The sequence below is a fragment of the Pleurodeles waltl genome, chromosome 2_1, assembly GCF_031143425.1.
Source record: "Pleurodeles waltl isolate 20211129_DDA chromosome 2_1, aPleWal1.hap1.20221129, whole genome shotgun sequence".
Lineage (NCBI taxonomy): Eukaryota > Metazoa > Chordata > Amphibia > Caudata > Salamandridae > Pleurodeles > Pleurodeles waltl.
Window position 1 is genome coordinate 130283452 of NC_090438.1, and position 23091 is coordinate 130306542.

Consider the following 23091-nt stretch of genomic DNA (forward strand, 5'->3'; position numbering starts at 1 on the left):
AGCCGATGGCTACTGTCCTTGAGGGTGGCTACACCCTCTTTGTGCCTCCTCCCTGTGGGGAGGGGGACACATCCCTAATCCTATTGGGGGGAATCCTCCAAAACAAGATGGAAGATTTCCTAAGGCACAGCAACTGGAGAATCTCTCTGACGTGGTCTAGATCTTGGAAGGAACTGCAAAAACAGTGCAGTGATGACTAACGAACCATGATTGGTTCAGTAACAGACCCTTGTCCCTTCCCCAACCAGAGCTGATTGTAGTGACAGATTGTAGGAAGTTGGCTCTGTATGTGCTATTTCAAAGTAAGGAATAGCATGCACAGAGTCCAAGGGTTCCCCTTAGAGGTAAGATAGTGGCAAAAAGAGATAATACTAATGCTCTATTTTGTGGTAGTGTGGTCGAGCAGTAGGCTTATCCAAGGAGTAGTGTTAAGCATTTGTTGTACATACACATAGACAATAAATGAGGTACACACACTCAGAGACAAATCCAGCCAATAGGTTTTTATATAGAAAAATATCTTTTCTTAGTTTATTTTAGGAACCACAGGTTCAAATTCTACATGTAATATCTCATTCGAAAGGTATTGCAGGTAAGTACTCTAGGAACTTCAAATCATCAAAATTGCATGTATACTTTTCAAGTTATTCACAAATAGCTGTTTTAAAAGTGGACACTTAGTGCAATTTTCACAGTTCCTAGGGGAGGTAAGTATTTGTTAGGTTAACCAGGTAAGTAAGACACTTACAGGGCTTAGTTCTTGGTCCAAGGTAGCCCACCGTTGGGGGTTCAGAGCAACCCCAAAGTCACCACACCAGCAGCTCAGGGCCGGTCAGGTGCAGAGTTCAAAGTGGTGCCCAAAACACATAGGCTAGAATGGAGAGAAGGGGGTGCCCCGGTTCCGGTCTGCTTGCAGGTAAGTACCCGCGTCTTCGGAGGGCAGACCAGGGGGGTTTTGTAGGGCACCGGGGGGGACACAAGTCCACACAGAAATTTCACCCTCAGCGGCGCGGGGGCGGCCGGGTGCAGTGTAGAAACAAGCGTCGGGTTCGCAATGTTAGTCTATGAGAGATCTCGGGATCTCTTCAGCGCTGCAGGCAGGCAAGGGGGGAATTCCTCGGGGAAACCTCCACTTGGGCAAGGGAGAGGGACTCCTGGGGGTCACTTCTCCAGTGAAAGTCCGGTCCTTCAGGTCCTGGGGGCTGCGGGTGCAGGGTCTCTCCCAGGCGTCGGGACTTTAGGTTCAAAGAGTCGCGGTCAGGGGAAGCCTCGGGATTCCCTCTGCAGGCGGCGCTGTGGGGGCTCAGGGGGGACAGGTTTTTGTACTCACAGTCTTAGAGTAGTCCTGGGGTCCCTCCTGAGGGGTTGGATCGCCACCAGCCGAGTCGGGGTCGCCGGGTGCAGTGTTGCAAGTCTCACGCTTCTTGCGGGGAGCTTGCAGGGTTCTTTCAAAGCTGCTGGAAACAAAGTTGCAGCCTTTCTTGGAGCAGGTCCGCTGTCCTCGGGAGTTTCTTGTCTTTTCGAAGCAGGGGCAGTCCTCAGAGGATGTCGAGGTCGCTGGTCCCTTTGGAAGGCGTCGCTGGAGCAGGATCTTTGGAAGGCAGGAGACAGGCCGGTGAGTTTCTGGAGCCAAGGCAGTTGTCGTCTTCTGGTCTTCCGCTGCAGGGGTTTTCAGCTGGGCAGTCCTTCTTCTTGTAGTTGCAGGAATCTAATTTTCTAGGGTTCAGGGTAGCCCTTAAATACTAAATTTAAGGGCGTGTTTAGGTCTGGGGGGTTAGTAGCCAATGGCTACTAGCCCTGAGGGTGGGTACACCCTCTTTGTGCCTCCTCCCAAGGGGAGGGGGTCACAATCCTAACCCTATTGGGGGAATCCTCCATCTGCAAGATGGAGGATTTCTAGAAGTTAGAGTCACTTCAGCTCAGGACACCTTAGGGGCTGTCCTGACTGGCCAGTGACTCCTCCTTGTTTTTCTCATTATTTTCTCCGGCCTTGCCGCCAAAAGTGGGGCCTGGCCGGAGGGGGCGGGCAACTCCACTAGCTGGAGTGTCCTGCTGGGTTGGCACAAAGGAGGTGAGCCTTTGAGGCTCACCGCCAGGTGTGACAATTCCTGCCTGGGGGAGGTGTTAGCATCTCCACCCAGTGCAGGCTTTGTTACTGGCCTCAGAGTGACAAAGGCACTCTCCCCATGGGGCCAGCAACATGTCTCGGTTTGTGGCAGGCTGCTAAAACTAGTCAGCCTACACAGATAGTCGGTTAAGTTTCAGGGGGCACCTCTAAGGTGCCCTCTGGGGTGTATTTTACAATAAAATGTACACTGGCATCAGTGTGCATTTATTGTGCTGAGAAGTTTGATACCAAACTTCCCAGTTTTCAGTGTAGCCATTATGGTGCTGTGGAGTTCGTGTTTGACAAACTCCCAGACCATATACTCTTATGGCTACCCTGCACTTACAATGTCTAAGGTTTTGTTTAGACACTGTAGGGGTACCATGCTCATGCACTGGTACCCTCACCTATGGTATAGTGCACCCTGCCTTAGGGCTGTAAGGCCTGCTAGAGGGGTGTCTTACCTATACTGCATAGGCAGTGAGAGGCTGGCATGGCACCCTGAGGGGAGTGCCATGTCGACTTACTCGTTTTGTCCTCACTAGCACACACAAGCTGGCAAGCAGTGTGTCTGTGCTGAGTGAGAGGTCTCCAGGGTGGCATAAGACATGCTGCAGCCCTTAGAGACCTTCCTTGGCATCAGGGCCCTTGGTACTAGAGGTACCAGTTACAAGGGACTTATCTGGATGCCAGGGTCTGCCAATTGTGGATACAAAAGTACAGGTTAGGGAAAGAACACTGGTGCTGGGGCCTGGTTAGCAGGCCTCAGCACACTTTCAATTGTAAACATAGCATCAGCAAAGGCAAAAAGTCAGGGGGCAACCATGCCAAGGAGGCATTTCCTTACACAGATGCATCACTGCTGTCCTGAGACAGCAGCCATCTGGGAGAGGTGGTAGCTTTTGACCTTCTGCCCGAAGTCTGCAATGTTATCTTGGAAGCCAGGCGTCCCCCCACCAAGACGGTATACGCCTGCCATTAAAGCAAGTTTGTGTCATATTGTACAGATAGACAAGTTGACCCTCTGTCTGCACCCCTTTCCTAGATGTGTTTGTTTATTCTTATCCTAATTACCCTAGCCCAGCAAGGCTGTGCTTTAGGCACATTGAAAGGTTATTTGCCTGCTATATTGACATGTTTGCGGTTGCCACATCAACCATCCATTTTGAAATCCCGAATTGGAAATAGGTTTCTCAAAGGTTTTCAACATATGTTTGTACCAGCTCCTTTCATTATGCTGCAGTGGGACCTCAACTTAGTTCTCACATTTTGTATGTGTGCTCCCTTCGAGACACTACAGAACTGCTCTCATAGGATCTTTACCATAAAAAAGGCCTTTTTAGTGGCAATAACATCTGCCACATGGTAAGTGAGCTACAGGCACTGTCATCACAGCCTCCATAGCTTACCATCTACCCATACAAACTGGTCCTTAGCACTATCGTGTCCTTCATACCGAAGGTGGTAACTCCATTTCATGTAGGCTAGTCCATCACTGTATCTACCTTTTACGCTCCGCCTCACCCCTCTAAAGGAGAGTAGAGACTCCATTGGCTGGCCCAAAAAAGAGCATTGTCATTCTACCTTGACTGTATAAGAGTGTTTAAGGTGGATGGTTGTTGGACCTGGCCCCTTTTTGCAGGGTCATCCGGATATTTGTTTTGCCTCCCTCTACCTACTTTTTCCTGACCTATTTTTGTTTGCTTTAGGACTCTGGGTACTTTACCACTTCTGATCAGTGCTAAAGTACAAGTGTTCTCTGTGTAAATTGGATTGGTGATTGGTTTAGGCATGATTGACATTTGATTTACTGGTAAATCCCTAGTAAAGTACACTATGTTTGCCCAGGGCCTGTAAATCAAATGATACTAGTGGGCCTGCAGCACTGATTGTGCCACATACATGAGTAGCCATGTAGACATGTCTCAGACCTGCCAAATGTGTGTGCAGTCTCGTACTGCCAGTTTGACCTGGCAAGTGTTCCCGCTTGCCAGGCCCAAACCTTCCCTTTTACTACATTTATGTCACCCCTAAGGAAGGCCCTAGGCAGCCCTGTGGGCAGGGTGCAGTGTATTTAAAAGGTAGGACATGTACAGGTGTGTTTTACATGTCCTGATAGTGAAATACTGCCAAATTCAGATGTCACTATTGCAAGGCCTATCACTTCCATAGGTTAACATGGGGATTGCCTTTAAATATATTTTAGTGCAGTTTCCCATTGGGAGCACATAGAGATATGGAGTTTGGGGTCTCTCAAACTCACAATTTCAAAATGCATCTTTTGGTAAAGTTGTTTTTTAGATTGTCTGTTTGAAAATGCAACTTTTAGAAGGTGGGCATTTTCTTGCTTAACAATTTTGTGCCTCTACCTCGCTGCTGAATACCCTCCTGGGTTAGACGGACAGTTGGGCTGTTTGTGAATTCACTCTAGACAGTGACACAAAGGGAGCTGAGGGGTGTCCTGCATATCCTGGGGAGTCTTCCTGAGCTAGAGTAGGAGGGAGGAGCTGACACCTGCACTTAAAAGGGCTGTGCCTGACCTCACACAATATAGTCTCCAACCCTCTAGTGTGTGTCTGGGGTAGGGCAAGGAAGAGCCAGGGTTGTGTGCACTTCAAAGACTTTCCTTTGAAGTTTGCCTACTTCAAAGGCAGAAATGAGTATAAGGAGTGGACCCAAAACCCCAGACTTTTAGATTACTTCTGGATCAAGAGGAACCTCTGCCAAGGAGAAGAGCTTGATGCTTGAGGAGGACCTGCCACTCTGCTGTGTTGCTTTGTTGTGCACAAATCGACACACACCGTCACTTGCGAGTAAGGAATCGACACATCGCCTGCTTTTCCAACCCACGCTCGCCTGTGCGGCTTTATTTTTGACGCATACCAGGTACTTTGTGCTAAAACAACGCATCCATTCATTTCTATGGATTAAGACTCTCTTTACTTTAAAAGTTGATATCTTTGCTTGTGTATGTTGGATTTTTGTCATTTTGGTCTTGTTTAATTTAGAAAAATATTGACTATTATTCTAAACTGGTGCGGAGTTCTTTTGTGGTGTTTTCACTGTGTTACTGTGTGTGTTTGTACAAAACATTTACACATTGACTTTGAGATAAGCCTGACTGCTTGTGCCAAGGTACCAAGGGGGTGAGCAGGGGTTATCTGTGCTGTGTATCTCCCTTACCCTGACTAGAGTGAGGGTCCCTACTTGGACAGGGTGTAAACTGACTGCCAACTAGAGACCCCATTTCTAACAATGGTCAACTCTTTGTGGGGTATGTAGGAGCCAAAAAAGGAAAGGCAGTGTAGAAATGGACCATCTCATGATGGGTAGTCTCTGCATCAAATTCTGATATGCATTGGCCGAAGGCTTGCACACTCTTTCTACCAAGGCTGCAAACCTTGTCATAGTTCGCTGAGTACCTGTCCTGGATATCTGTCCAGCAGCAACTTTGGTTTTTCTGCACATGTTTATGAAGCAAACTGCCTGGACAGTCAGGTCCAGCAAGATGGGCATTTTGCCCGTTTGGTCCTACCGGATTTTCTAATCTAATCCTTGTTGCAGTCTCTTCTCCGGGGAGGTATAGCTTGATATGTTCTAAGGTAAGGAATCTGCAGCTAGAAGTCTCTATAAACTGCAAAAAAAAAAACCTGTAAACTTCGCACTTGTATAGTGCACTACTCACCCGTTAGGGTCTCAAGGCGCTGTACGCATACCGCTTTGGAACCCCTCCTGGCTTTTCCCTGTGAGGCACCCACTCCTGGGCACCCCCAGGGTGAAGCCAGGCATCCAAGCGCTGTCAGGGCCATTGTGGAGATTAAGCAAGCATATTGCCCAGAGTTACAGAGTGGGACCCATTAGATTAGGCACCGAGGTAAGAATTATCTGGTCCAAGGGAATTGAGCCCCAAACCCGAGGTGGGAATTGAACCCTTGTCCCAGGCTAGATCTCTGCATTAGGGTCTGGCACTGTAACCATTGTGCCACACTTCTCCACTCCACTTGCTCATCTATCAGATGAGCAAGTTACTTACCGCCTGTAACGCCTTACTTAGAGACTCCGTCTAGCCGCAGATTCCTTACCAACTCACCCATCCTCCCCGTTCTGCAAACGGATTTCAGAGTAAAGGGTTGCTTCCCTTTTAAGGGCCTTAGTTTAACGCACCAATGGTCAGTATTCTTCATGGCTCCGTGCTTCTGGTGTGCAAAGTAATGGAAAAAAAACTGACGTTAACACACTGAGGTGGCTTCTATGTAGGTACGCATGCACCATTTCTGGCGCAGATGGCACCATGTGGAGTCGAATTACACCACCTACCAGCAAGGGTACTGCTCACTCAAATTTACAGATCCAGTCTGATGCTCGGGGATTATTCTAAGGGAAGGAATCTGCAGCTAGATAGAGTTTCTACCAGATAAGGCTTTACTGAAGGTAAGTAACGTATTCATTACCTTCCTGTGTCAGCCTTCAACAGTACACTCTTATTTGCAGTGCTACAGAAAACTGTCTTTCCATACTGCCATGTTTGCACTTTTTCTCCTGTTAGCTGGATAGAGGACTAGCCATGTAATGTAGCCCAATGTTGGTCCATGTAACTGAGCCCTATAGTATTCTAATTGTGCCATTCTATTTTTTCTATTACAAAGAATTTGGTGAAGATACAAAGTGTGATTGGTGTTTTTCTGATATTTTAGGGGTACCAGGATCTATCGGTCTGCCAGGAGATCCAGGTCCCTCAGGATTCCCTGGATCCTCTGCTAAAGGCGCTCCTGGTGAAACAGGGCGAGCGGGACAAGCAGGTACTGTTCAGTATACTTGATGTTTAAATGCTTGTGCCAGGCAAAGAGCAGCTTTGAGTATTTTTTTTTGTGAGAGGTTGGAATCAGAGGATAACTGAATTCTAGAGTGTACATGGATATCATTTGGTATGAAAGAAACTGCTTGTTGAATCCTTAGCCAGGTGTGTTATTTCGGGATAAGATACTTGAAATCCAGTTCACCAATCTGTGCACTTGAATTATTCTAACCTGCCCCAATACGCCTGACTGCACGCATAGGCTACGTTAGACAATGGCGCATAGTAAAGAAAAAGGAAGCAGGAAATTATACCATTGTACCAGTCTTCTTGCTGATTTTGAGGAGTTGATTTTTAACAACTGCATCTCCCATCCACATCCTTTCTGTTTGTTACCTGCCTCATAGTGCCTGTAAATCAAGTTCACAGAGGTGGATGTGTTGTCCTTCTTTACTCTTATTTGTTTATACAGAGTGCTTGTTCATTACAAATTAACTTTTGTAATTTTTGTTTTTACCCACTTAAATTTTTGTGGCATATTAAATGTAAACATAAACAGCCTTTTTAATTTAGAATATTTTCAAGTCCTTTTTTCTTGTGCCCAACTAATGCCGTAGCCATTGTTTGAGTTACATTTTGCTTTATCTAATGAACAAAATGTAACTCCATCCTGATCATATGTAGGCAGTGCTTAAACATAGAAACTGTTAAACATTGTCCCTGTGACTCCTAAGCTCTGTAGTGTCTTCCACTCATGAGCAAGCTACACTGAGTCTGAACTTTTCATCACAGTACATTTGGTGATGAGCTAATTTAGGGGATTGAAGCTACTGTGTTGTCTTTCAGTCATGAAGTTGTATTGTCCTAAAATGGTCATCCCATCAAAGTGATACAGAGTAACTTGAAGTCCATTTTTAGGTCTGTCCTGTAGCTAGAGACAACGTTTGCTGTCAATTATTGAAAGTACTACTATGTACCATACCAGCTGTGAGAATGGGCTTTGGGTCAGCCCATTACTTATTATTAATTGACTCTCTTGTCAATATCATTTGTTTGCTTGTTATTCAGTGCCTCTTTGTGTTTGTCCCTTCCTGAGACAATAGCTGTTTTATAGTGTTTTTGATTGGAAGAGTTGTTTCTTTTTATTGCCTACAATCAGGAACTTAAGTTTCTTTTTATTGCCTACAATCAGGAACTTACTTTTTAGGTTGAGTGTAAGCGAAGAACCTCATGTATACTTTTAAGTATACTTCTTCTGTGGGGTTCCAGCTATTTCATTTGTTAGTTCCAGTGTCATTTAAAAATCCTTGCTTGCTAGTGGTCAGTCATGCCTCGTTGTCCCTCCTTCTTCTGTGTGGGAGTAGGGACCAACTACTGTATATTTGCGCTTTGTCCTGTTTATCTGGTCTGCAGGTGACTTTTTTTAACTTTGTTTTCTGCTCCTATCCAGGGAAGCTTCCCTTTTTGTTTGCAGAGCATTCCAGCTCTGAGCTTAGCTGTAAACAAGGCTATAAATCAGGCTGTTCTCATGGTCACATTTGGACTGCCTACCTGTGGTCCCTGGTGCTGAGAGCAAGGGACGATCACTTGTAATTGCTTATAGCCTAGCTGCCCAGGGCTTCTGACATCAGGGTCTGCAGCAAAATTAGCAGTGTTATCAGCACACCACAAAGTTGTCTTCATGAACTTTAAAATAAATGGTGCCTGCTTGACATTTCCTGCTTTCTTAGATGTGTCTAAGATTAAGTAATTCAGTAGCTTTCTAAATTAACCTGCTACCTCCACTTTTGCCCCAACAAGCATACAGGAACGTTCCCCCATCCAGAGGATCCTTCCCCAGATGTAACCTGATGTCACCTAGGGAACCTTTGTATGGTGACCCTTCTCTTTCAGCTCTGCTATCCATATGCAGCTCAGCCAGAGCACCTCCTCCCAAGCACTCAATGCCCACTGCTGTTCCAGTGCCGGGACCTCTCAGCCCCAATTCTACCAGGGCTCTGCAATCCTTAGAAACAGTGTCCACTTCTGCTTCATTCGGGAATCCCACTCACAGCTCCATCAGTGCACCTCAGTTCGCACACTCACAGCCCTCAGCTGTGCCAGAACCCCACACATACTGTCTGGCAGAGCACCTCAGCTCTTACAGTCAGTACACACTGCTGTTCTAGCACTGGGACCTCGGACGCAGCCCCATCAGTGCACCTCAGTTCACACACTCAAAGCCCCTCAGATGTGCCCATGCCAGAAAGCCGCACACGCTGTCTGCCAGAACACCTCAGTTCTTACAGTCAGTCACTCTGCACCTCAGTTCACACACTCCAAGCTCTCAGCTGGGCCAGTGCCAGAACCCCACACACTGTCTGCCAGAACACCTGTTCTTAAAGTCAGTACACCCTGCTGTTCCAGCACTGGGACCTCGTGCAGAGCTCCATCATTCACCTCAGTACACACATTCCAAGCCCCTCAGCCGTGCCCGTGCCAGAACCCCTCACACGCTGTCTGCCAGAGCACCTCAGTTCTTACAGTCAGTACACTCTACTGCTCCAGTACTGGGACCTTGGGGGCAGCTTCATCAGTGCTCCGTAGTTCACACACTCCAAGCCCTTCCGCTGAGCCCATGTCAGAACCCCACACACTCTGTCTGCCGGAGCACCTCAGTTCTTACAGTCAGTACACACTGCTGTTCCAGTACTGGGACCTCGGGCACAGTCCCATTAGTGCACCTCCGTTCACACACTTGAAGCCCCTCAGCTGTGCCCAGGCCAAAACCCCACACACGCTGTCTGCCAGAGCACCTCAGTTCTTACAGTCAGTACACACTGCTGTTCCAGTACTGGGACCTCGGGTGCAGCTCCATCAGTGCACCTCAGTTCACACACTCCAACCAAGCCCTCAGCCGTGCCAGAACCTCACACACGCTGTCGGCCAGATCACCTCAGTTTTTACAGAAAATACATTCTGCTATTCCAGTACTTGGACCTCGGGCGCAGCTCCATCAGTGCATCTTAATTCTACCCGGCGAGGTCACTTCCTTTCCTATACTGGGACCCCGCTCACATACAGTTCCATTACAGCAGCTCAATTCTAATATTCAGACCCACTGCCAAGCCAATGCTGGATTCAAAAGAGCAAAGCACAGCTCAGCCAGTGCACCTCAAGTCTAACATCCAACGCCACTGCTGATGGACACCACCACAGCTCTGCCAGAATCCATCAAGTCTAACTTTCAGTGCACATTTCTTCTCAGTACTAGGGCTCACACACACCTTTCAGAACTCCTCGCTTCTGTGGTTCAGAGGACATGCCACTGCCATGCTGGGCCCCACTCGCAACTTCACCAGAGCTTCACCAGGACACCTCTAGACATACACTCCCACACTCTCCCACACTCAACAGCACTGGCACACCAATACTAGGTTCCACACATAGCTCCATAGACATAGCTCACTTCTGACCTTGTATGCCCGTTACTATTCCAGTACTGCAGCCCACATGCAACTCCGTCAGTGTACCTCAACCCTAACCTGCAGCGCCCCATTTTTCCAATACCAGGAATTACACGACACTCCGTTTCTCATTCCTCACCCACTGCCTTTCTGTTATCCCAGCACTGGGCAGGGACACAGCTCTATCTATACCCCCAATCCTGATCTGAAGTGTCCCAATATTGCTGTATTGGGGTCACATACAACTCTGCTAATGCACTTCCTGCTGTTCCGCAGTGCCCCCTGCTGTTCCACACTCTGACTTCTGTTTGAGGAAGTGGAGGGAGCCAATTACATCTATTCTTAGCTTCCATCTTTATTTTTGAGGGTCTGTTTCACCTATCTCACTCCGTTCTTTCCTTTACTCTGTTTACTCTCAATGTTTTCTTTGTTCCCCGCTTTTCTCTTTCCAGCTCTTAAAATCCACATGTTAACAGTTTCGCTCTTTCTTTCAAATGTTTATTTCTACCCTTCACCCTTTTTAGGTTGAGCATAGCAGCACGCAAGCGCTGCTTTTCCGACATGTCGACATGTATCTGGGCTTTTAACCATGCCCACCGCACACCCATTACTATCTCTAGTTACGGGCTTGCCTTTCCAAAATCCTTTGTTTCTTTGGTAACTGCTTTACGTTTGTCTCTCCTTAGGGCAGTTTTGTTACCACCTTGGCCATCGCCCGTCACATGGATAATTGCACTTTTGTTGATAACTTTGACTGCGAGCGAACTTCTTTTTCCTGTCTCTCTCTTTGCATTCACGTCAGCACTTTGAATCGTCTTGCTTATGTCAACAGTTTTATTTTTTATTTTCAGTTTGTGTGTCAAGAAAAGACCAGTTAGAAATTGACAACGCTAATAGCTCTAACGCGAGCAAACGCGAGACCCATTGCATTGCAATTGCTTGTTTTATTTCCCTCTTCCTCTTGCTACCTCCTCTTTGAAACTCGCAAAAACCTGGTTATTTCTTTCCTTGTTTTGTTCCTCTCTTTTTTTTTCATCAGGCGTTTATTCTTTCCTTTTTTTTTCTCTTTCCTTCATTTTTTCATTGTCTTTTTTTAGTTGCTCTTTCCTTTGACTCGGTATCTGTCCTTTCACTTTTTTTTTTTAGACCTATCTTTCCCTGGTGTTTTTCTTATCTTTATCTGTGAATTCTCATTTAATATAAATCACTCTTTTTCCTTCCGTGTTAGTGGAAGCCACAAGTTGCTTTTTGGACCCGAAGTGTCAACGTGGTTTTCCTATTCTGTGTCTGTGGGATATGTGTCAGTACATACATTCCCTGGTTCTTTCTCTGCTTGTTTATCTCACCATCTCTCTTTTCATTCTAATGTTCCTTTTTCTCTTCCTTTTTACACTTCTTTCATGATTTTTTCCTCTTTATCTTTCGTTCACTAGCTTTCTTCCCTTTTTTCTTTTGTCTTACACGTTTGCTTTATTTCTTCTTTTAGTTGTGTTTTCATTTTATTGTTCTTTATTCTCTTCTTTGTTTTATTTCTTTGCAATCCCTTCTCTTTCTTCCTTTTGTCTGTTCTATTCCTTTTGCTTCTCTTTTTCTGCTCCATCCGCTTTCTCTCCTGAGGCCTAGATATCAATGGAGCAGCAGGTGTAGTGGCACCGGGGCCCAGAGACATACGGACCTCACTCAATTCTAATTACTGCTGTATTTTCCTACCAAAATTCCAGTCAACCATTTTCCTTTGTTACTCCAGGGCCCATGACACCGATACTACACCACTTGTCGTCTCCGTCTTTACTCCAGACTCCCTCTTTCCTTTCACCTTCCAATCTGTCCCAAATGATATTTTTGTAATAGTGTTTTGAGCATTACACTCTAATGCCAAAAGTTTATTTCTACTGAAGGTTTATATGATAATTGTATATGTTTTAAGATAGAGGAAGAAGGTAAATGGAAGTGAATTAGTTAAATGCTAGGCCACTGGAATTAAATGGCAGGAAAAGAAGAAATGATGAGGCAGGGTTGACCAATGTATGTGGCATGAAACGTCCAGTTATGAATTTACAATGCCAATAGCTCTAACTCAAGAAAATGCTTGTTTTCTTTTTGTTTCAGCACTTCACTGGAGTGCATGTGTTTTCCCTTTTCCCTCGTGAACTTGTGCTTGTTTTGCTTAACATTTCTGCCCCTCTTTCTGCTGTGTATGTTGATTTCTCCTCCTGCTTCCTTCATTGTTCTCGCACCTCTCCCTGTTCTGTGCTTTAGTTTTATGGTTTATTTTATTTATAGCACACTGCTGGAATGTGGTTTTCATTGCTGTATATCATCAACTGTCCATTTGTTCACTTCATAGCTACATTTGTGTGTTGCATTCCCATTTTTCCCCAACTTATTTTTAATTTTAATGTTGAAAAATAGTTACTTTTTTCCAAAGATCGCCAACTGCACAAAGCTACCAAGTTACTCACTTCTTTTATTTTCGCTCTTCTGCTTGATATCTTTATTATTTAATTTATGGGTCGAAAACAGCAGATAATCATGGTGTAAGGAAATGCCTCCTTGGCATGGTTACCCCCTGACTTTTTGCCTTTGCTGATGCTATGTTTTGAATTGAAAGAGTGCTGAGGCCTGCTAACCAGGCCCCAGCACCAGTGTTCTTTCCCTAACCTGTACTTTTGATTCCACAATTGGCACACCCTGGCCTCCAGATAAGTCCCTTGTAACTGGTACCTCTGGTACCAAGGGCCCTGATGCCAGGGAAGGTCTCTAAGGGCTGCAGCATGTATTATGCCACCCTAGAGACCCCTCACTCAGCACAGACACACTGCTTACCAGCTTGTGTGTGCTAGTGAGAACAAACTGAGTAAGTCGACATGGCACTCCCCTCAGGGTGCCATGCCAGCCTCTCACTGCCTATGCAGTATAGGTAAGACACCCCTCTAGCAGGCCTTACAGCCCTAAGGCAGGGTGCACTATACCATAGGTGAGGGCACCAGTGCATGAGCACTGTGCCCCTACAGTGTCTAAGCAAAACCTTAGACATTGTAAGTGCAGGGTAGCCATAAGAGTATATGGTCTGGGAGTCTGTCAAACACGAACTCCACAGCACCATAATGGCTACACTGAAAACTGGGAAGTTTGGTATCAAACTTCTCAGCACAATAAATGCACACTGATGCCAGTGTACATTTTATTGTAAAATACACCACAGAGGGCACCTTAGAGGTGCCCCCTGAAACTTAACCGACTATCTGTGTAGGCTGACTGGTTCCAGCAGCCTGCCACACTAGAGACATGTTGCTGGCCCCATGGGGAGAGTGCCTTTGTCACTCTGAGGCCAGTAACAAAGCCTGCACTGGGTGGAGATGCTAACACCTCCCCCAGGCAGGAGCTGTAACACCTGGCGGTGAGCCTCAAAGGCTCACCCCTTTGTCACAGCACCGCAGGACACTCCAACTAGTGGAGTTGCCCGCCCCCTCCGGCCCCGGCCCCCACTTTTGGCGGCAAGGCCGGAGAAAATAATGAGAATAACAAGGAGGAGTCACTGGCCAGTCAGGACAGCCCCTAAGGTGTCCTGAGCTGAGGTGACTCTAACTTTTAGAAATCCTCCATCTTGCAGATGGAGGATTCCCCCAATAGGATTAGGGATGTGACCCCCTCCCCTTGGGAGGAGGCACAAAGAGGGTGTACCCACCCTCAGGACTAGTAGCCATTGGCTACTAACCCCCCAGACCTAAACACGCCCTTAAATTTAGTATTTAAGGGCTTCCCTGAACCTAAAGATTTAGATTCCTGCAACTACAAGAAGAAGGACTGCCGAGCTGACAAACCCCTGCAGAGGAAGAACAGAAGACACCAACTGCCTTGGCCCCAGACTTACCGGCCTGTCTCCTGCCTTCCAAAGAACCTGCTCCAGCGACGCTTTCCAAGGGACCAGCGACCTCTGAATCCTCTGAGGACTGCCCTGCTTCGAAAAAGACAAGAAACTCCCGAGGACAGCGGCACTGCTCCAAAAGAACTGCAACTTTGTTACAAGGAGCAGATTTAAAGACCCCTGCAACTCCCCGCAAGAAGCGTGAGACTTGCAACACTGCACCCGGCGACCCCGACTCGACTGGTGGAGAACAACCAACTCAGGAAGGACCCTCCAGCGACTCTACGACTGTGAGTAACCAAAGTTGTCCCCCCTGAGCCCCCACAGTGACGCCTGCAGAGGGAATCCCCAGGCTCCCCCTGACCGCGACTGTCTGAACTCCATTTCCCGACGGCTGGAAAAGACCCTGCACCCGCAGCCCCCAGCCCCTAAAGAAACGGAACTTCTGTGCAGGAGTGACCCCCAGGAGGCCCTCTCCCTTGCCCAGGTGGTGGCTACCCCGAGGAGCCCCCCCCCTTGCCTGCCTGCATCGCTGAAGAGACCCCTAGGTCTCCCATTGAAACCTGAAGGAAACCCGACGCGTGTTTGCACACTGCACCCGGCCGCCCCCGCGCTGCTGAGGGTGTACTTTCTGTGCTACTTTGTGTCCCCCCCGGTGCCCTACAAAACCCCCCTGGTCTGCCCTCCGAAGACGCGGGTACTTACCTGCTGGCAGACTGGAACCGGGGCACCCCCTTCTCTCCATTATAGCCTATGTGTTTTGGGCACCTCTTTGACCTTTGCACCTGACCGGCCCTGAGCTGCTGGTGTGATAACTTTGGGGTTGCTCTGAACCCCCAACGGTGGGCTACCTTGGACCAAAAACTCAAACCTGTAAGTGACTTACTTACCTGTGAAAACTAACAATACCTTACCTCCCCCAGGAACTGTGAAAATTGCACTGTGTCCACTTTTAAAACAGCTTATTGTGTTTTATGTAAAAAGTATACATGCTAAAGTAACGATTCAAAGTTCCTAGAGTACTTACCTGCAATACCTTTCCAAAGAGCTATTACATGTAAAATTTGAACCTGTGGTTCTTAAAATAAACTAAGAAAAGATATTTTTCTATAACAAAACCTATTGGCTGGATTTGTCTCTGAGTGTGTGTACCTCATTTATTGCCTATGTGTATGTACAACAAATGCTTAACACTACTCCTTGGATAAGCCTACTGCTCGACCACACTACCACAAAATAGAGCATTAGTATTATCTCTTTTTACCACTATTTTACCTCTAAGGGGAACCCTTGGACTCTGTGCATGCTATTCCTTACTTTGAAATAGCACATACAGAGCCAACTTCCTACATTGGTGGATCAGCGGTGGGGTACAAGACTTTGCATTTGCTGGACTACTCAGCCAATACCTGATCACACGACAAATTCCAAAATTTTCATTAGAAATTGATTTTTGCAATTTGAAAAGTTTTCTAAATTCTTTAAAGTCCTGCTAGGGCCTTGTGTTAGTCCCTGTTAGCATTTCTTTTAGAGTTTAAAAGTTTGTAAAAGTTTGAATTAGATTCTAGAACTAGTTTTAGATTCTTAAAAGCATTCCAACTTTTAGAAGAATAATGTCTAGTACAGAGATGAATGTGGTGGAACTCGACACCACACCTTACCTCCATCTCCAGATGAAAGAGCTAAGGTCACTCTGTAACATAAGAAAAATAACAATGGGCTCCAGACCTACCAAAGTACAGCTCCAGGAGCTGTTGGCAGAGTATGATAGAGCCAACCCCTCTGTGGATAACACAGAGGAGGATGATAGTGAACTGGAGGAAGAATCCCCTCCACCAGTCCTATCTAGGGAGAACAGGGCTTCTCAAGCCCTGACTCCAAAAATAATAGTCAGAGATACTGGCTCCCTCACAGGAGGGTCCAGCCTCTCTGAAATCATTGAGGATAACTCCAGTGAAGAGGACATCCAGTTAGCCAGGATGGCCAAAAGATTGGCTTTGGAAAAACAGATCCTAGCCATAGAAAGGGAAAGACAAGAGATGGGCCTAGGACCCATCAATGGTGGCAGCAACATAACTAGGGTCAGAGATTCTCCTGACATGTTGAAAATCCCCAAAGGGATTGTAACAAAATATGAAGATGGTGATGACATCACCAAATGGTTCACAGCTTTTGAGAGGGCTTGTGAAACCAGAAAAGTGAACAAATCTCACTGGGGTGCTCTCCTTTGGGAAATGTTCACAGGAAAGTGTAGGGATAGACTCCTCACACTCTCTAAAAAAGATGCAGAATCTTATGACCTCATGAAGGGTACCATGATTGAGGGCTTTGGATTCTCCACTGAGGAGTATAGGATTAGATTCAGGGGGGCTCAAAAATCCTCGAGCCAGACCTGGGTTGACTTTGTAGACTACTCAGTAAAAACACTAGATGGTTGGATTCAAGGCAATGGTGTAAATGATTATGATGGGCTGTACAATTTATTTGTGAAAGAACACCTATTAAGTGATTGTTTCAATGATAAACTGCATCAGCATCTGGTGGACCTAGGACCAATTTCTCCCCAAGAATTGGGAAAGAAGGCGGACCATTGGGTCAAGACTAGGGTGTCCAAAACTTCCACAGGGGGTGACCAAAAGAAAGGGGTCACAAAACCTCCCCAGGGGAAAGGTGGTGAGACAGCCAAAAACAAAGATAGTAAAGAGTCTTCTACAGGCCCCCAAAAACCTGCACAGGAGGGTGGGCCCAGAGCCTCTTCACAAAACAATTCTGGGTACAAGGGTAAAAACTTTGATCCCAAAAAGGCCTGGTGTCGTAACTGTAGTCAGTCTGGACACCAAACTGGAGACAAGGCCTGTCCCAAGAAAGATACCACTTCTAACTCCCATCCAGCTAAAACTGGAATGGCCAGTCTCCAAGTGGGATCAACAGTGTGCCCAGAGCAAATCAGGTGTCACACTGAAGCTACATTAGTCTCTGAGGGTGGGGTGGATTTAGCCACACTGGCTGCCTGGCCCCCTAACATGCAAAAATACAGGCAGCAGCTCTTAATTAATGGGACAAGTGTAGAGGGCCTGAGGGATACAGGTGCCAGTGTCACCATGGTGACAGAGAAACTGGTTTCCCCTGGCCAATAACTGGCTGGACAAACTTATCCAGTCACCAACGCTGACAATCAGACTAAAGTACATCCCATGGCTATGGTAACTTTAGAGTGGGGAGGGGTCAAAGGCCTGAAACAGGTGGTGGTCTCCTCAAATATCCCAGTAGACTGTTTGCTTGGAAATGACCTGGAGTCCTCAGCATGGGCTGAGGTAGAACTGAAAACCCATGCAGCCATGCTGGGTATCCCTGAACTGGTGTGTGTCAAGACTAGGGCACAGTGCAAGGCACAGGGTGAAAAAGTAGAGCTGGAGTCTGGAAAAATGGCCCAGCCTACCAAGAGAAAAGGAAAGTCAGCTGGGAAACCAGCTGCAACACAACACCAAAAAGAGAACCTCTCTTCTCAGGAAGAAGTTCTGCCCTCTGAGGGAACTGAGCCTATGGAGCTGGAACCTTATCAGGTTGAGCTCTTGGGCCCAGGGGGACCCTCAAGGGAAGAGTTGTGTAAGGGACAAGAAACCTGTCCCTCTCTTGAAGGCCTTAGGCAGCAAGCTGCTGAAGAGTCCAAAGGCAAGAAAAATGGAACACATAGGGTCTATTGGGAAGATGGACTCCTGTACACTGAGGCAAGAGATCCCAAACCTGGTGCCACTAGGAGAGTGGTAGTGCCTCAGGGTTTCAGAGAGTTTATTCTGACCTTAGCCCATGATATTCCCCTTGCTGGGCATTTGGGACAAACCAAGACGTGGGAGAGGTTAGTCAACCACTTCTACTGGCCCAATATGTCCCAGAAGGTTAAGGAGTTTTGCCTCTCCTGCCCCACCTGTCAATCCAGTGGTAAGACAGGTGGGCATCCAAAGGCCCCCCTCATTCCACTTCCAGTGGTGGGGGTCCCCTTTGAAAGAGTGGGTGTGGACATAGTTGGTCCACTAGAACCTCCCACAGCCTCAGGAAATATGTACATCCTAGTAGTAGTGGATCATGCTACTAGGTATCCTGAAGCTATTCCCGTTAGGTCGACTACTGCCCCTGCAGTAGCCAAGGCCCTCATTGGTATCTTTACCAGAGTGGGTTTCCCTAAAGAGGTGGTGTCTGACAGAGGTACCAACTTCATGTCAGCATACCTAAAACACATGTGGAATGAGTGTGGAGTGACTTACAAATTCACTACACCATATCATCCACAAACTAATGGCCTTGTTGAGAGATTCAACAAGACATTAAAGGGCATGATCATGGGGCTCCCAGAAAAACTCAAAAGGAGATGGGATGTCCTCCTGCCATGTCTGCTTTTCGCTTACAGAGAGGTGCCTCAGAAGGGAGTAGGATTCTCACCCTTTGAACTTCTGTTTGGCCACCCTGTAAGGGGACCACTTGCTCTTGTTAAAGAAGGCTGGGAGAGACCTCTTCATGAGCCTAAACAAGACATAGTGGACTATGTACTTGGCCTTCGCTCAAGGATGGCAGAGTACATGGAAAAGGCAAGTAAAAACCTTGAGGCCAGCCAACAACTCCAGAAGTTGTGGTATGACCAAAAGGCTGCACTGGTCGAATTTCAACCAGGGCAGAAAGTCTGGGTTCCGGAGCCTGTGGCTCCCAGGGCACTTCAGGACAAATGGAGTGGCCCTTACCCAGTACTAGAGAGGAAGAGTCAGGTCACCTACCTGGTGGACCTGGGCACAAGCAGGAGCCCCAAGAGGGTGATCCATTTGAACCGCCTTAAGCTCTTCCATGACAGGGCTGATGTAAATCTGTTGATGGTAACAGATGAGGACCAGGAAGCTGAGAGTGAGCCTCTCCCTGATCTCCTCTCATCAGACCCTAAAGATGGCTCAGTAGATGGAGTGATCTACTCAGACACCCTCTCTAGCCAACAGCAGTCTGACTGCAGGAAGGTCCTGCAGCAGTTTGCTGAACTCTTTTCCCTAACCCCTGGTCAGACACACCTGTGTACCCATGATGTGGACACAGGAGACAGCATGCCTGTCAAAAACAAAATATTTAGACAGTCTGACCAAGTTAAGGAAAGCATCAAGGTGGAAGTCCACAAGATGCTGGAATTGGGAGTAATTGAGTACTCTGACAGCCCCTGGGCTAGCCCAGTGGTCTTAGTCCCCAAACCTCACACCAAAGAAGGGAAGAGAGAGATGAGGTTTTGTGTGGACTACAGAGGTCTCAACTCTGTCACCAAGACGGATGCTCATCCCATTCCTAGAGCTGATGAGCTAATAGACAAATTAGGGGCTGACAAATTCTTAAGTACCTTTGACTTAACAGCAGGGTACTGGCAAATCAAAATGGCCCCTGGAGCAAAAGAAAAGACAGCATTCTCCACACCTGATGGGCATTATCAGTTCACTGTTATGCCCTTTGGTTTAAAGAATGCCCCTGCCACCTTCCAAAGGTTGGTGAATCAAGTCCTTGCTGGGTTGGAATCCTTTAGTGCAGCTTATCTTGATGATATTGCTGTCTTCAGCTCCACCTGGCAGGATCACCTGGTCCACCTGAAGAAGGTTTTGAAGGCCCTGCAATCTGCAGGCCTCTCTATCAAGGCATCCAAATGCCAGATAGGGCAGGGAACTGTGGTTTACTTGGGACACCTTGTAGGTGGAGGCCAAGTTCAGCCACTCCAACCCAAGATCCAGACTATTCTGGACTGGGTAGCTCCAAAAACCCAGACTCAAGTCAGGGCATTCCTGGACTTGACTGGGTACTATAGGAGGTTTGTGAAGGGATATGGATCCATTGTGACAGCCCTCACAGAACTCACCTCCAAGAAAATGCCCAAGAAAGTAAACTGGACTGTAGAATGCCAACAGGCCTTTGACACCCTGAAGCAAGCTATGTGCACAGCACCAGTTCTAAAAGCTCCAGATTACTCCAAGCAATTCATTGTGCAAACAGATGCCTCTGAACATGGGATAGGGGCAGTTTTGTCCCAAACAAATGATGATGGCCTTGACCAGCCTGTTGCTTTCATTAGCAGGAGGTTACTCCCCAGGGAGCAGCGTTGGAGTGCCATTGAGAGGGAGGCCTTTGCTGTGGTTTGGTCCCTGAAGAAGTTGAGACCATACCTCTTTGGTACTCACTTCCTAGTTCAGACTGACCACAGACCTCTCAGATGGCTGATGCAAATGAAAGGTGAAAATCCAAAACTGTTGAGGTGGTCCATCTCCCTACAGGGAATGGACTTTGTAGTGGAACACAGACCTGGGACTGCCCATGCCAATGCAGATGGCCTTTCCAGGTTCTTCCACTTAGAAAATGAAGACTCTCTTGGGAAAGGTTAGTCTCATCCTCTTTCGTTTGGGGGGGGGGTTGTGTAAGGAAATGCCTCCTTGGCATGGTTACCCCCTGACTTTTTGCCTTTGCTGATGCTATGTTTTGAATTGAAAGAGTGCTGAGGCCTGCTAACCAGGCCCCAGCACCAGTGTTCTTTCCCTAACCTGTACTTTTGATTCCACAATTGGCACACCCTGGCCTCCAGATAAGTCCCTTGTAACTGGTACCTCTGGTACCAAGGGCCCTGATGCCAGGGAAGGTCTCTAAGGGCTGCAGCATGTATTATGCCACCCTAGAGACCCCTCACTCAGCACAGACACACTGCTTACCAGCTTGTGTGTGCTAGTGAGAACAAACTGAGGAAATCGACATGGCACTCCCCTCAGGGTGCCATGCCAGCCTCTCACTGCCTATGCAGTATAGGTAAGACACCCCTCTAGCAGGCCTTACAGCCCTAAGGCAGGGTGCACTATACCAAAAGCGAGGGCACCAGTGCATGAGCACTGTGCCCCTACAGTGTCTAAGCAAAACCTTAGACATTGTAAGTGCAGGGTAGCCATAAGAGTATATGGTCTGGGAGTCTGTCAAACACGAACTCCACAGCACCATAATGGCTACACTGAAAACTGGGAAGTTTGGTATCAAACTTCTCAGCACAATAAATGCACACTGATGCCAGTGTACATTTTATTGTAAAATACACCACAGAGGGCACCTTAGAGGTGCCCCCTGAAACTTAACCGACTATCTGTGTAGGCTGACTGGTTCCAGCAGCCTGCCACACTAGAGACATGTTGCTGGCCCCATGGGGAGAGTGCCTTTGTCACTCTGAGGCCAGTAACAAAGCCTGCACTGGGTGGAGATGCTAACACCTCCCCCAGGCAGGAGCTGTAACACCTGGCGGTGAGCCTCAAAGGCTCACCCCTTTGTCACAGCACCGCAGGACACTCCAGCTAGTGGAGTTGCCCGCCCCCTCCGGCCCCGGCCCCCACTTTTGGCGGCAAGGCCGGAGAAAATAATGAGAATAACAAGGAGGAGTCACTGTCCAGTCAGGACAGCCCCTAAGGTGTCCTGAGCTGAGGTGACTCTTAACTTTTAGAAATCCTCCATCTTGCAGATGGAGGATTCCCCCAATAGGATTAGGGATGTGACCCCCTCCCCTTGGGAGGAGGCACAAAGAGGGTGTACCCACCCTCGGGACTAGTAGCCATTGGCTACTAACCCCCCAGACCTAAACACGCCCTTAAATTTAGTATTTAAGGGCTTCCCTGAACCTAAAGATTTAGATTCCTGCAACTACAAGAAGAAGGACTGCCAAGCTGACAAACCCCTGCAGAGGAAGAACAGAAGACACCAACTGCCTTGGCCCCAGACTTACCGGCCTGTCTCCTGCCTTCCAAAGAACCTGCTCCAGGGACGCTTTCCAAGGGACCAGCGACCTCTGAATCCTCTGAGGACTGCCCTGCTTGGAAAAAGACAAGAAACTCCCGAGGACAGCGGCACTGCTCCAAAAGAACTGCAACTTTGTTACAAGGAGCAGATTTAAAGAACCCTGCAACTCCCCGCAAGAAGCGTGAGACTTGCAACACTGCACCCGGCGACCCCGACTCGACTGGTGGAGAACAACCAACTCAGGGAGGACCCTCCGGCGACTCTACGACTGTGAGTAACCAAAGTTGTCCCCCCTGAGCCCCCACAGCGACGCCTGCAGAGGGAATCCCCAGGCTCCCCCTGACCGCGACTGTCTGAACTCCATTTCCCGACGGCTGGAAAAGACCCTGCACCTGCAGCCCCCAGCCCCTAAAGAAACGGAACTTCTGTGCAGGAGTGACCCCCAGGAGGCCCTCTCCCTTGCCCAGGTGGTGGCTACCCCGAGGAGCCCCCCCCTTGCCTGCCTGCATCGCTGAAGAGACCCCTAGGTCTCCCATTGAAACCTGAAGGAAACCCGACGCGTGTTTGCACACTGCACCCGGCCGCCCCGCGCTGCTGAGGGTGTACTTTCTGTGCTACTTTGTGTCCCCCCCGGTGCCCTACAAAACCCCCCTGGTCTGCCCTCCGAAGACGCGGGTACTTACCTGCTGGCAGACTGGAACCGGGGCACCCCCTTCTCTCCATTATAGCCTATGTGTTTTGGGCACCTCTTTGACCTTTGCACCTGACCGGCCCTGAGCTGCTGGTGGGATAACTTTGGGGTTGCTCTGAACCCCCAACGGTGGGCTACCTTGGACCAAAAACTCAAACCTGTAAGTGACTTACTTACCTGTGAAAACTAACAATAACTTACCTCCCCCAGGAACTGTGAAAATTGCACTGTGTCCACTTTTAAAACAGCTTATTGTGTTTTATGTAAAAAGTATACATGCTAAAGTAACGATTCAAAGTTCCTAGAGTACTTACCTGCAATACCTTTCCAAAGAGCTATTACATGTAAAATTTGAACCTGTGGTTCTTAAAATAAACTAAGAAAATATATTTTTCTATAACAAAACCT

General features: G+C 47.7%; 1 protein-coding gene across 2 annotated transcripts in view; it reads left to right on the forward strand.

Annotated features, from left to right (window-relative positions):
- COL4A6 (collagen type IV alpha 6 chain) overlaps nucleotides 1–23091 on the forward strand; it is an 823409-nt gene that overhangs the window by 656310 nt on the left and 144008 nt on the right. For both annotated transcript variants that reach the window (XM_069211616.1, XM_069211626.1), the window contains one exon: nucleotides 6802–6906. In XM_069211616.1, coding sequence (XP_069067717.1) covers nucleotides 6802–6906 — 105 coding nt within the window. The remainder of the gene's footprint in view (nucleotides 1–6801; nucleotides 6907–23091) is intronic.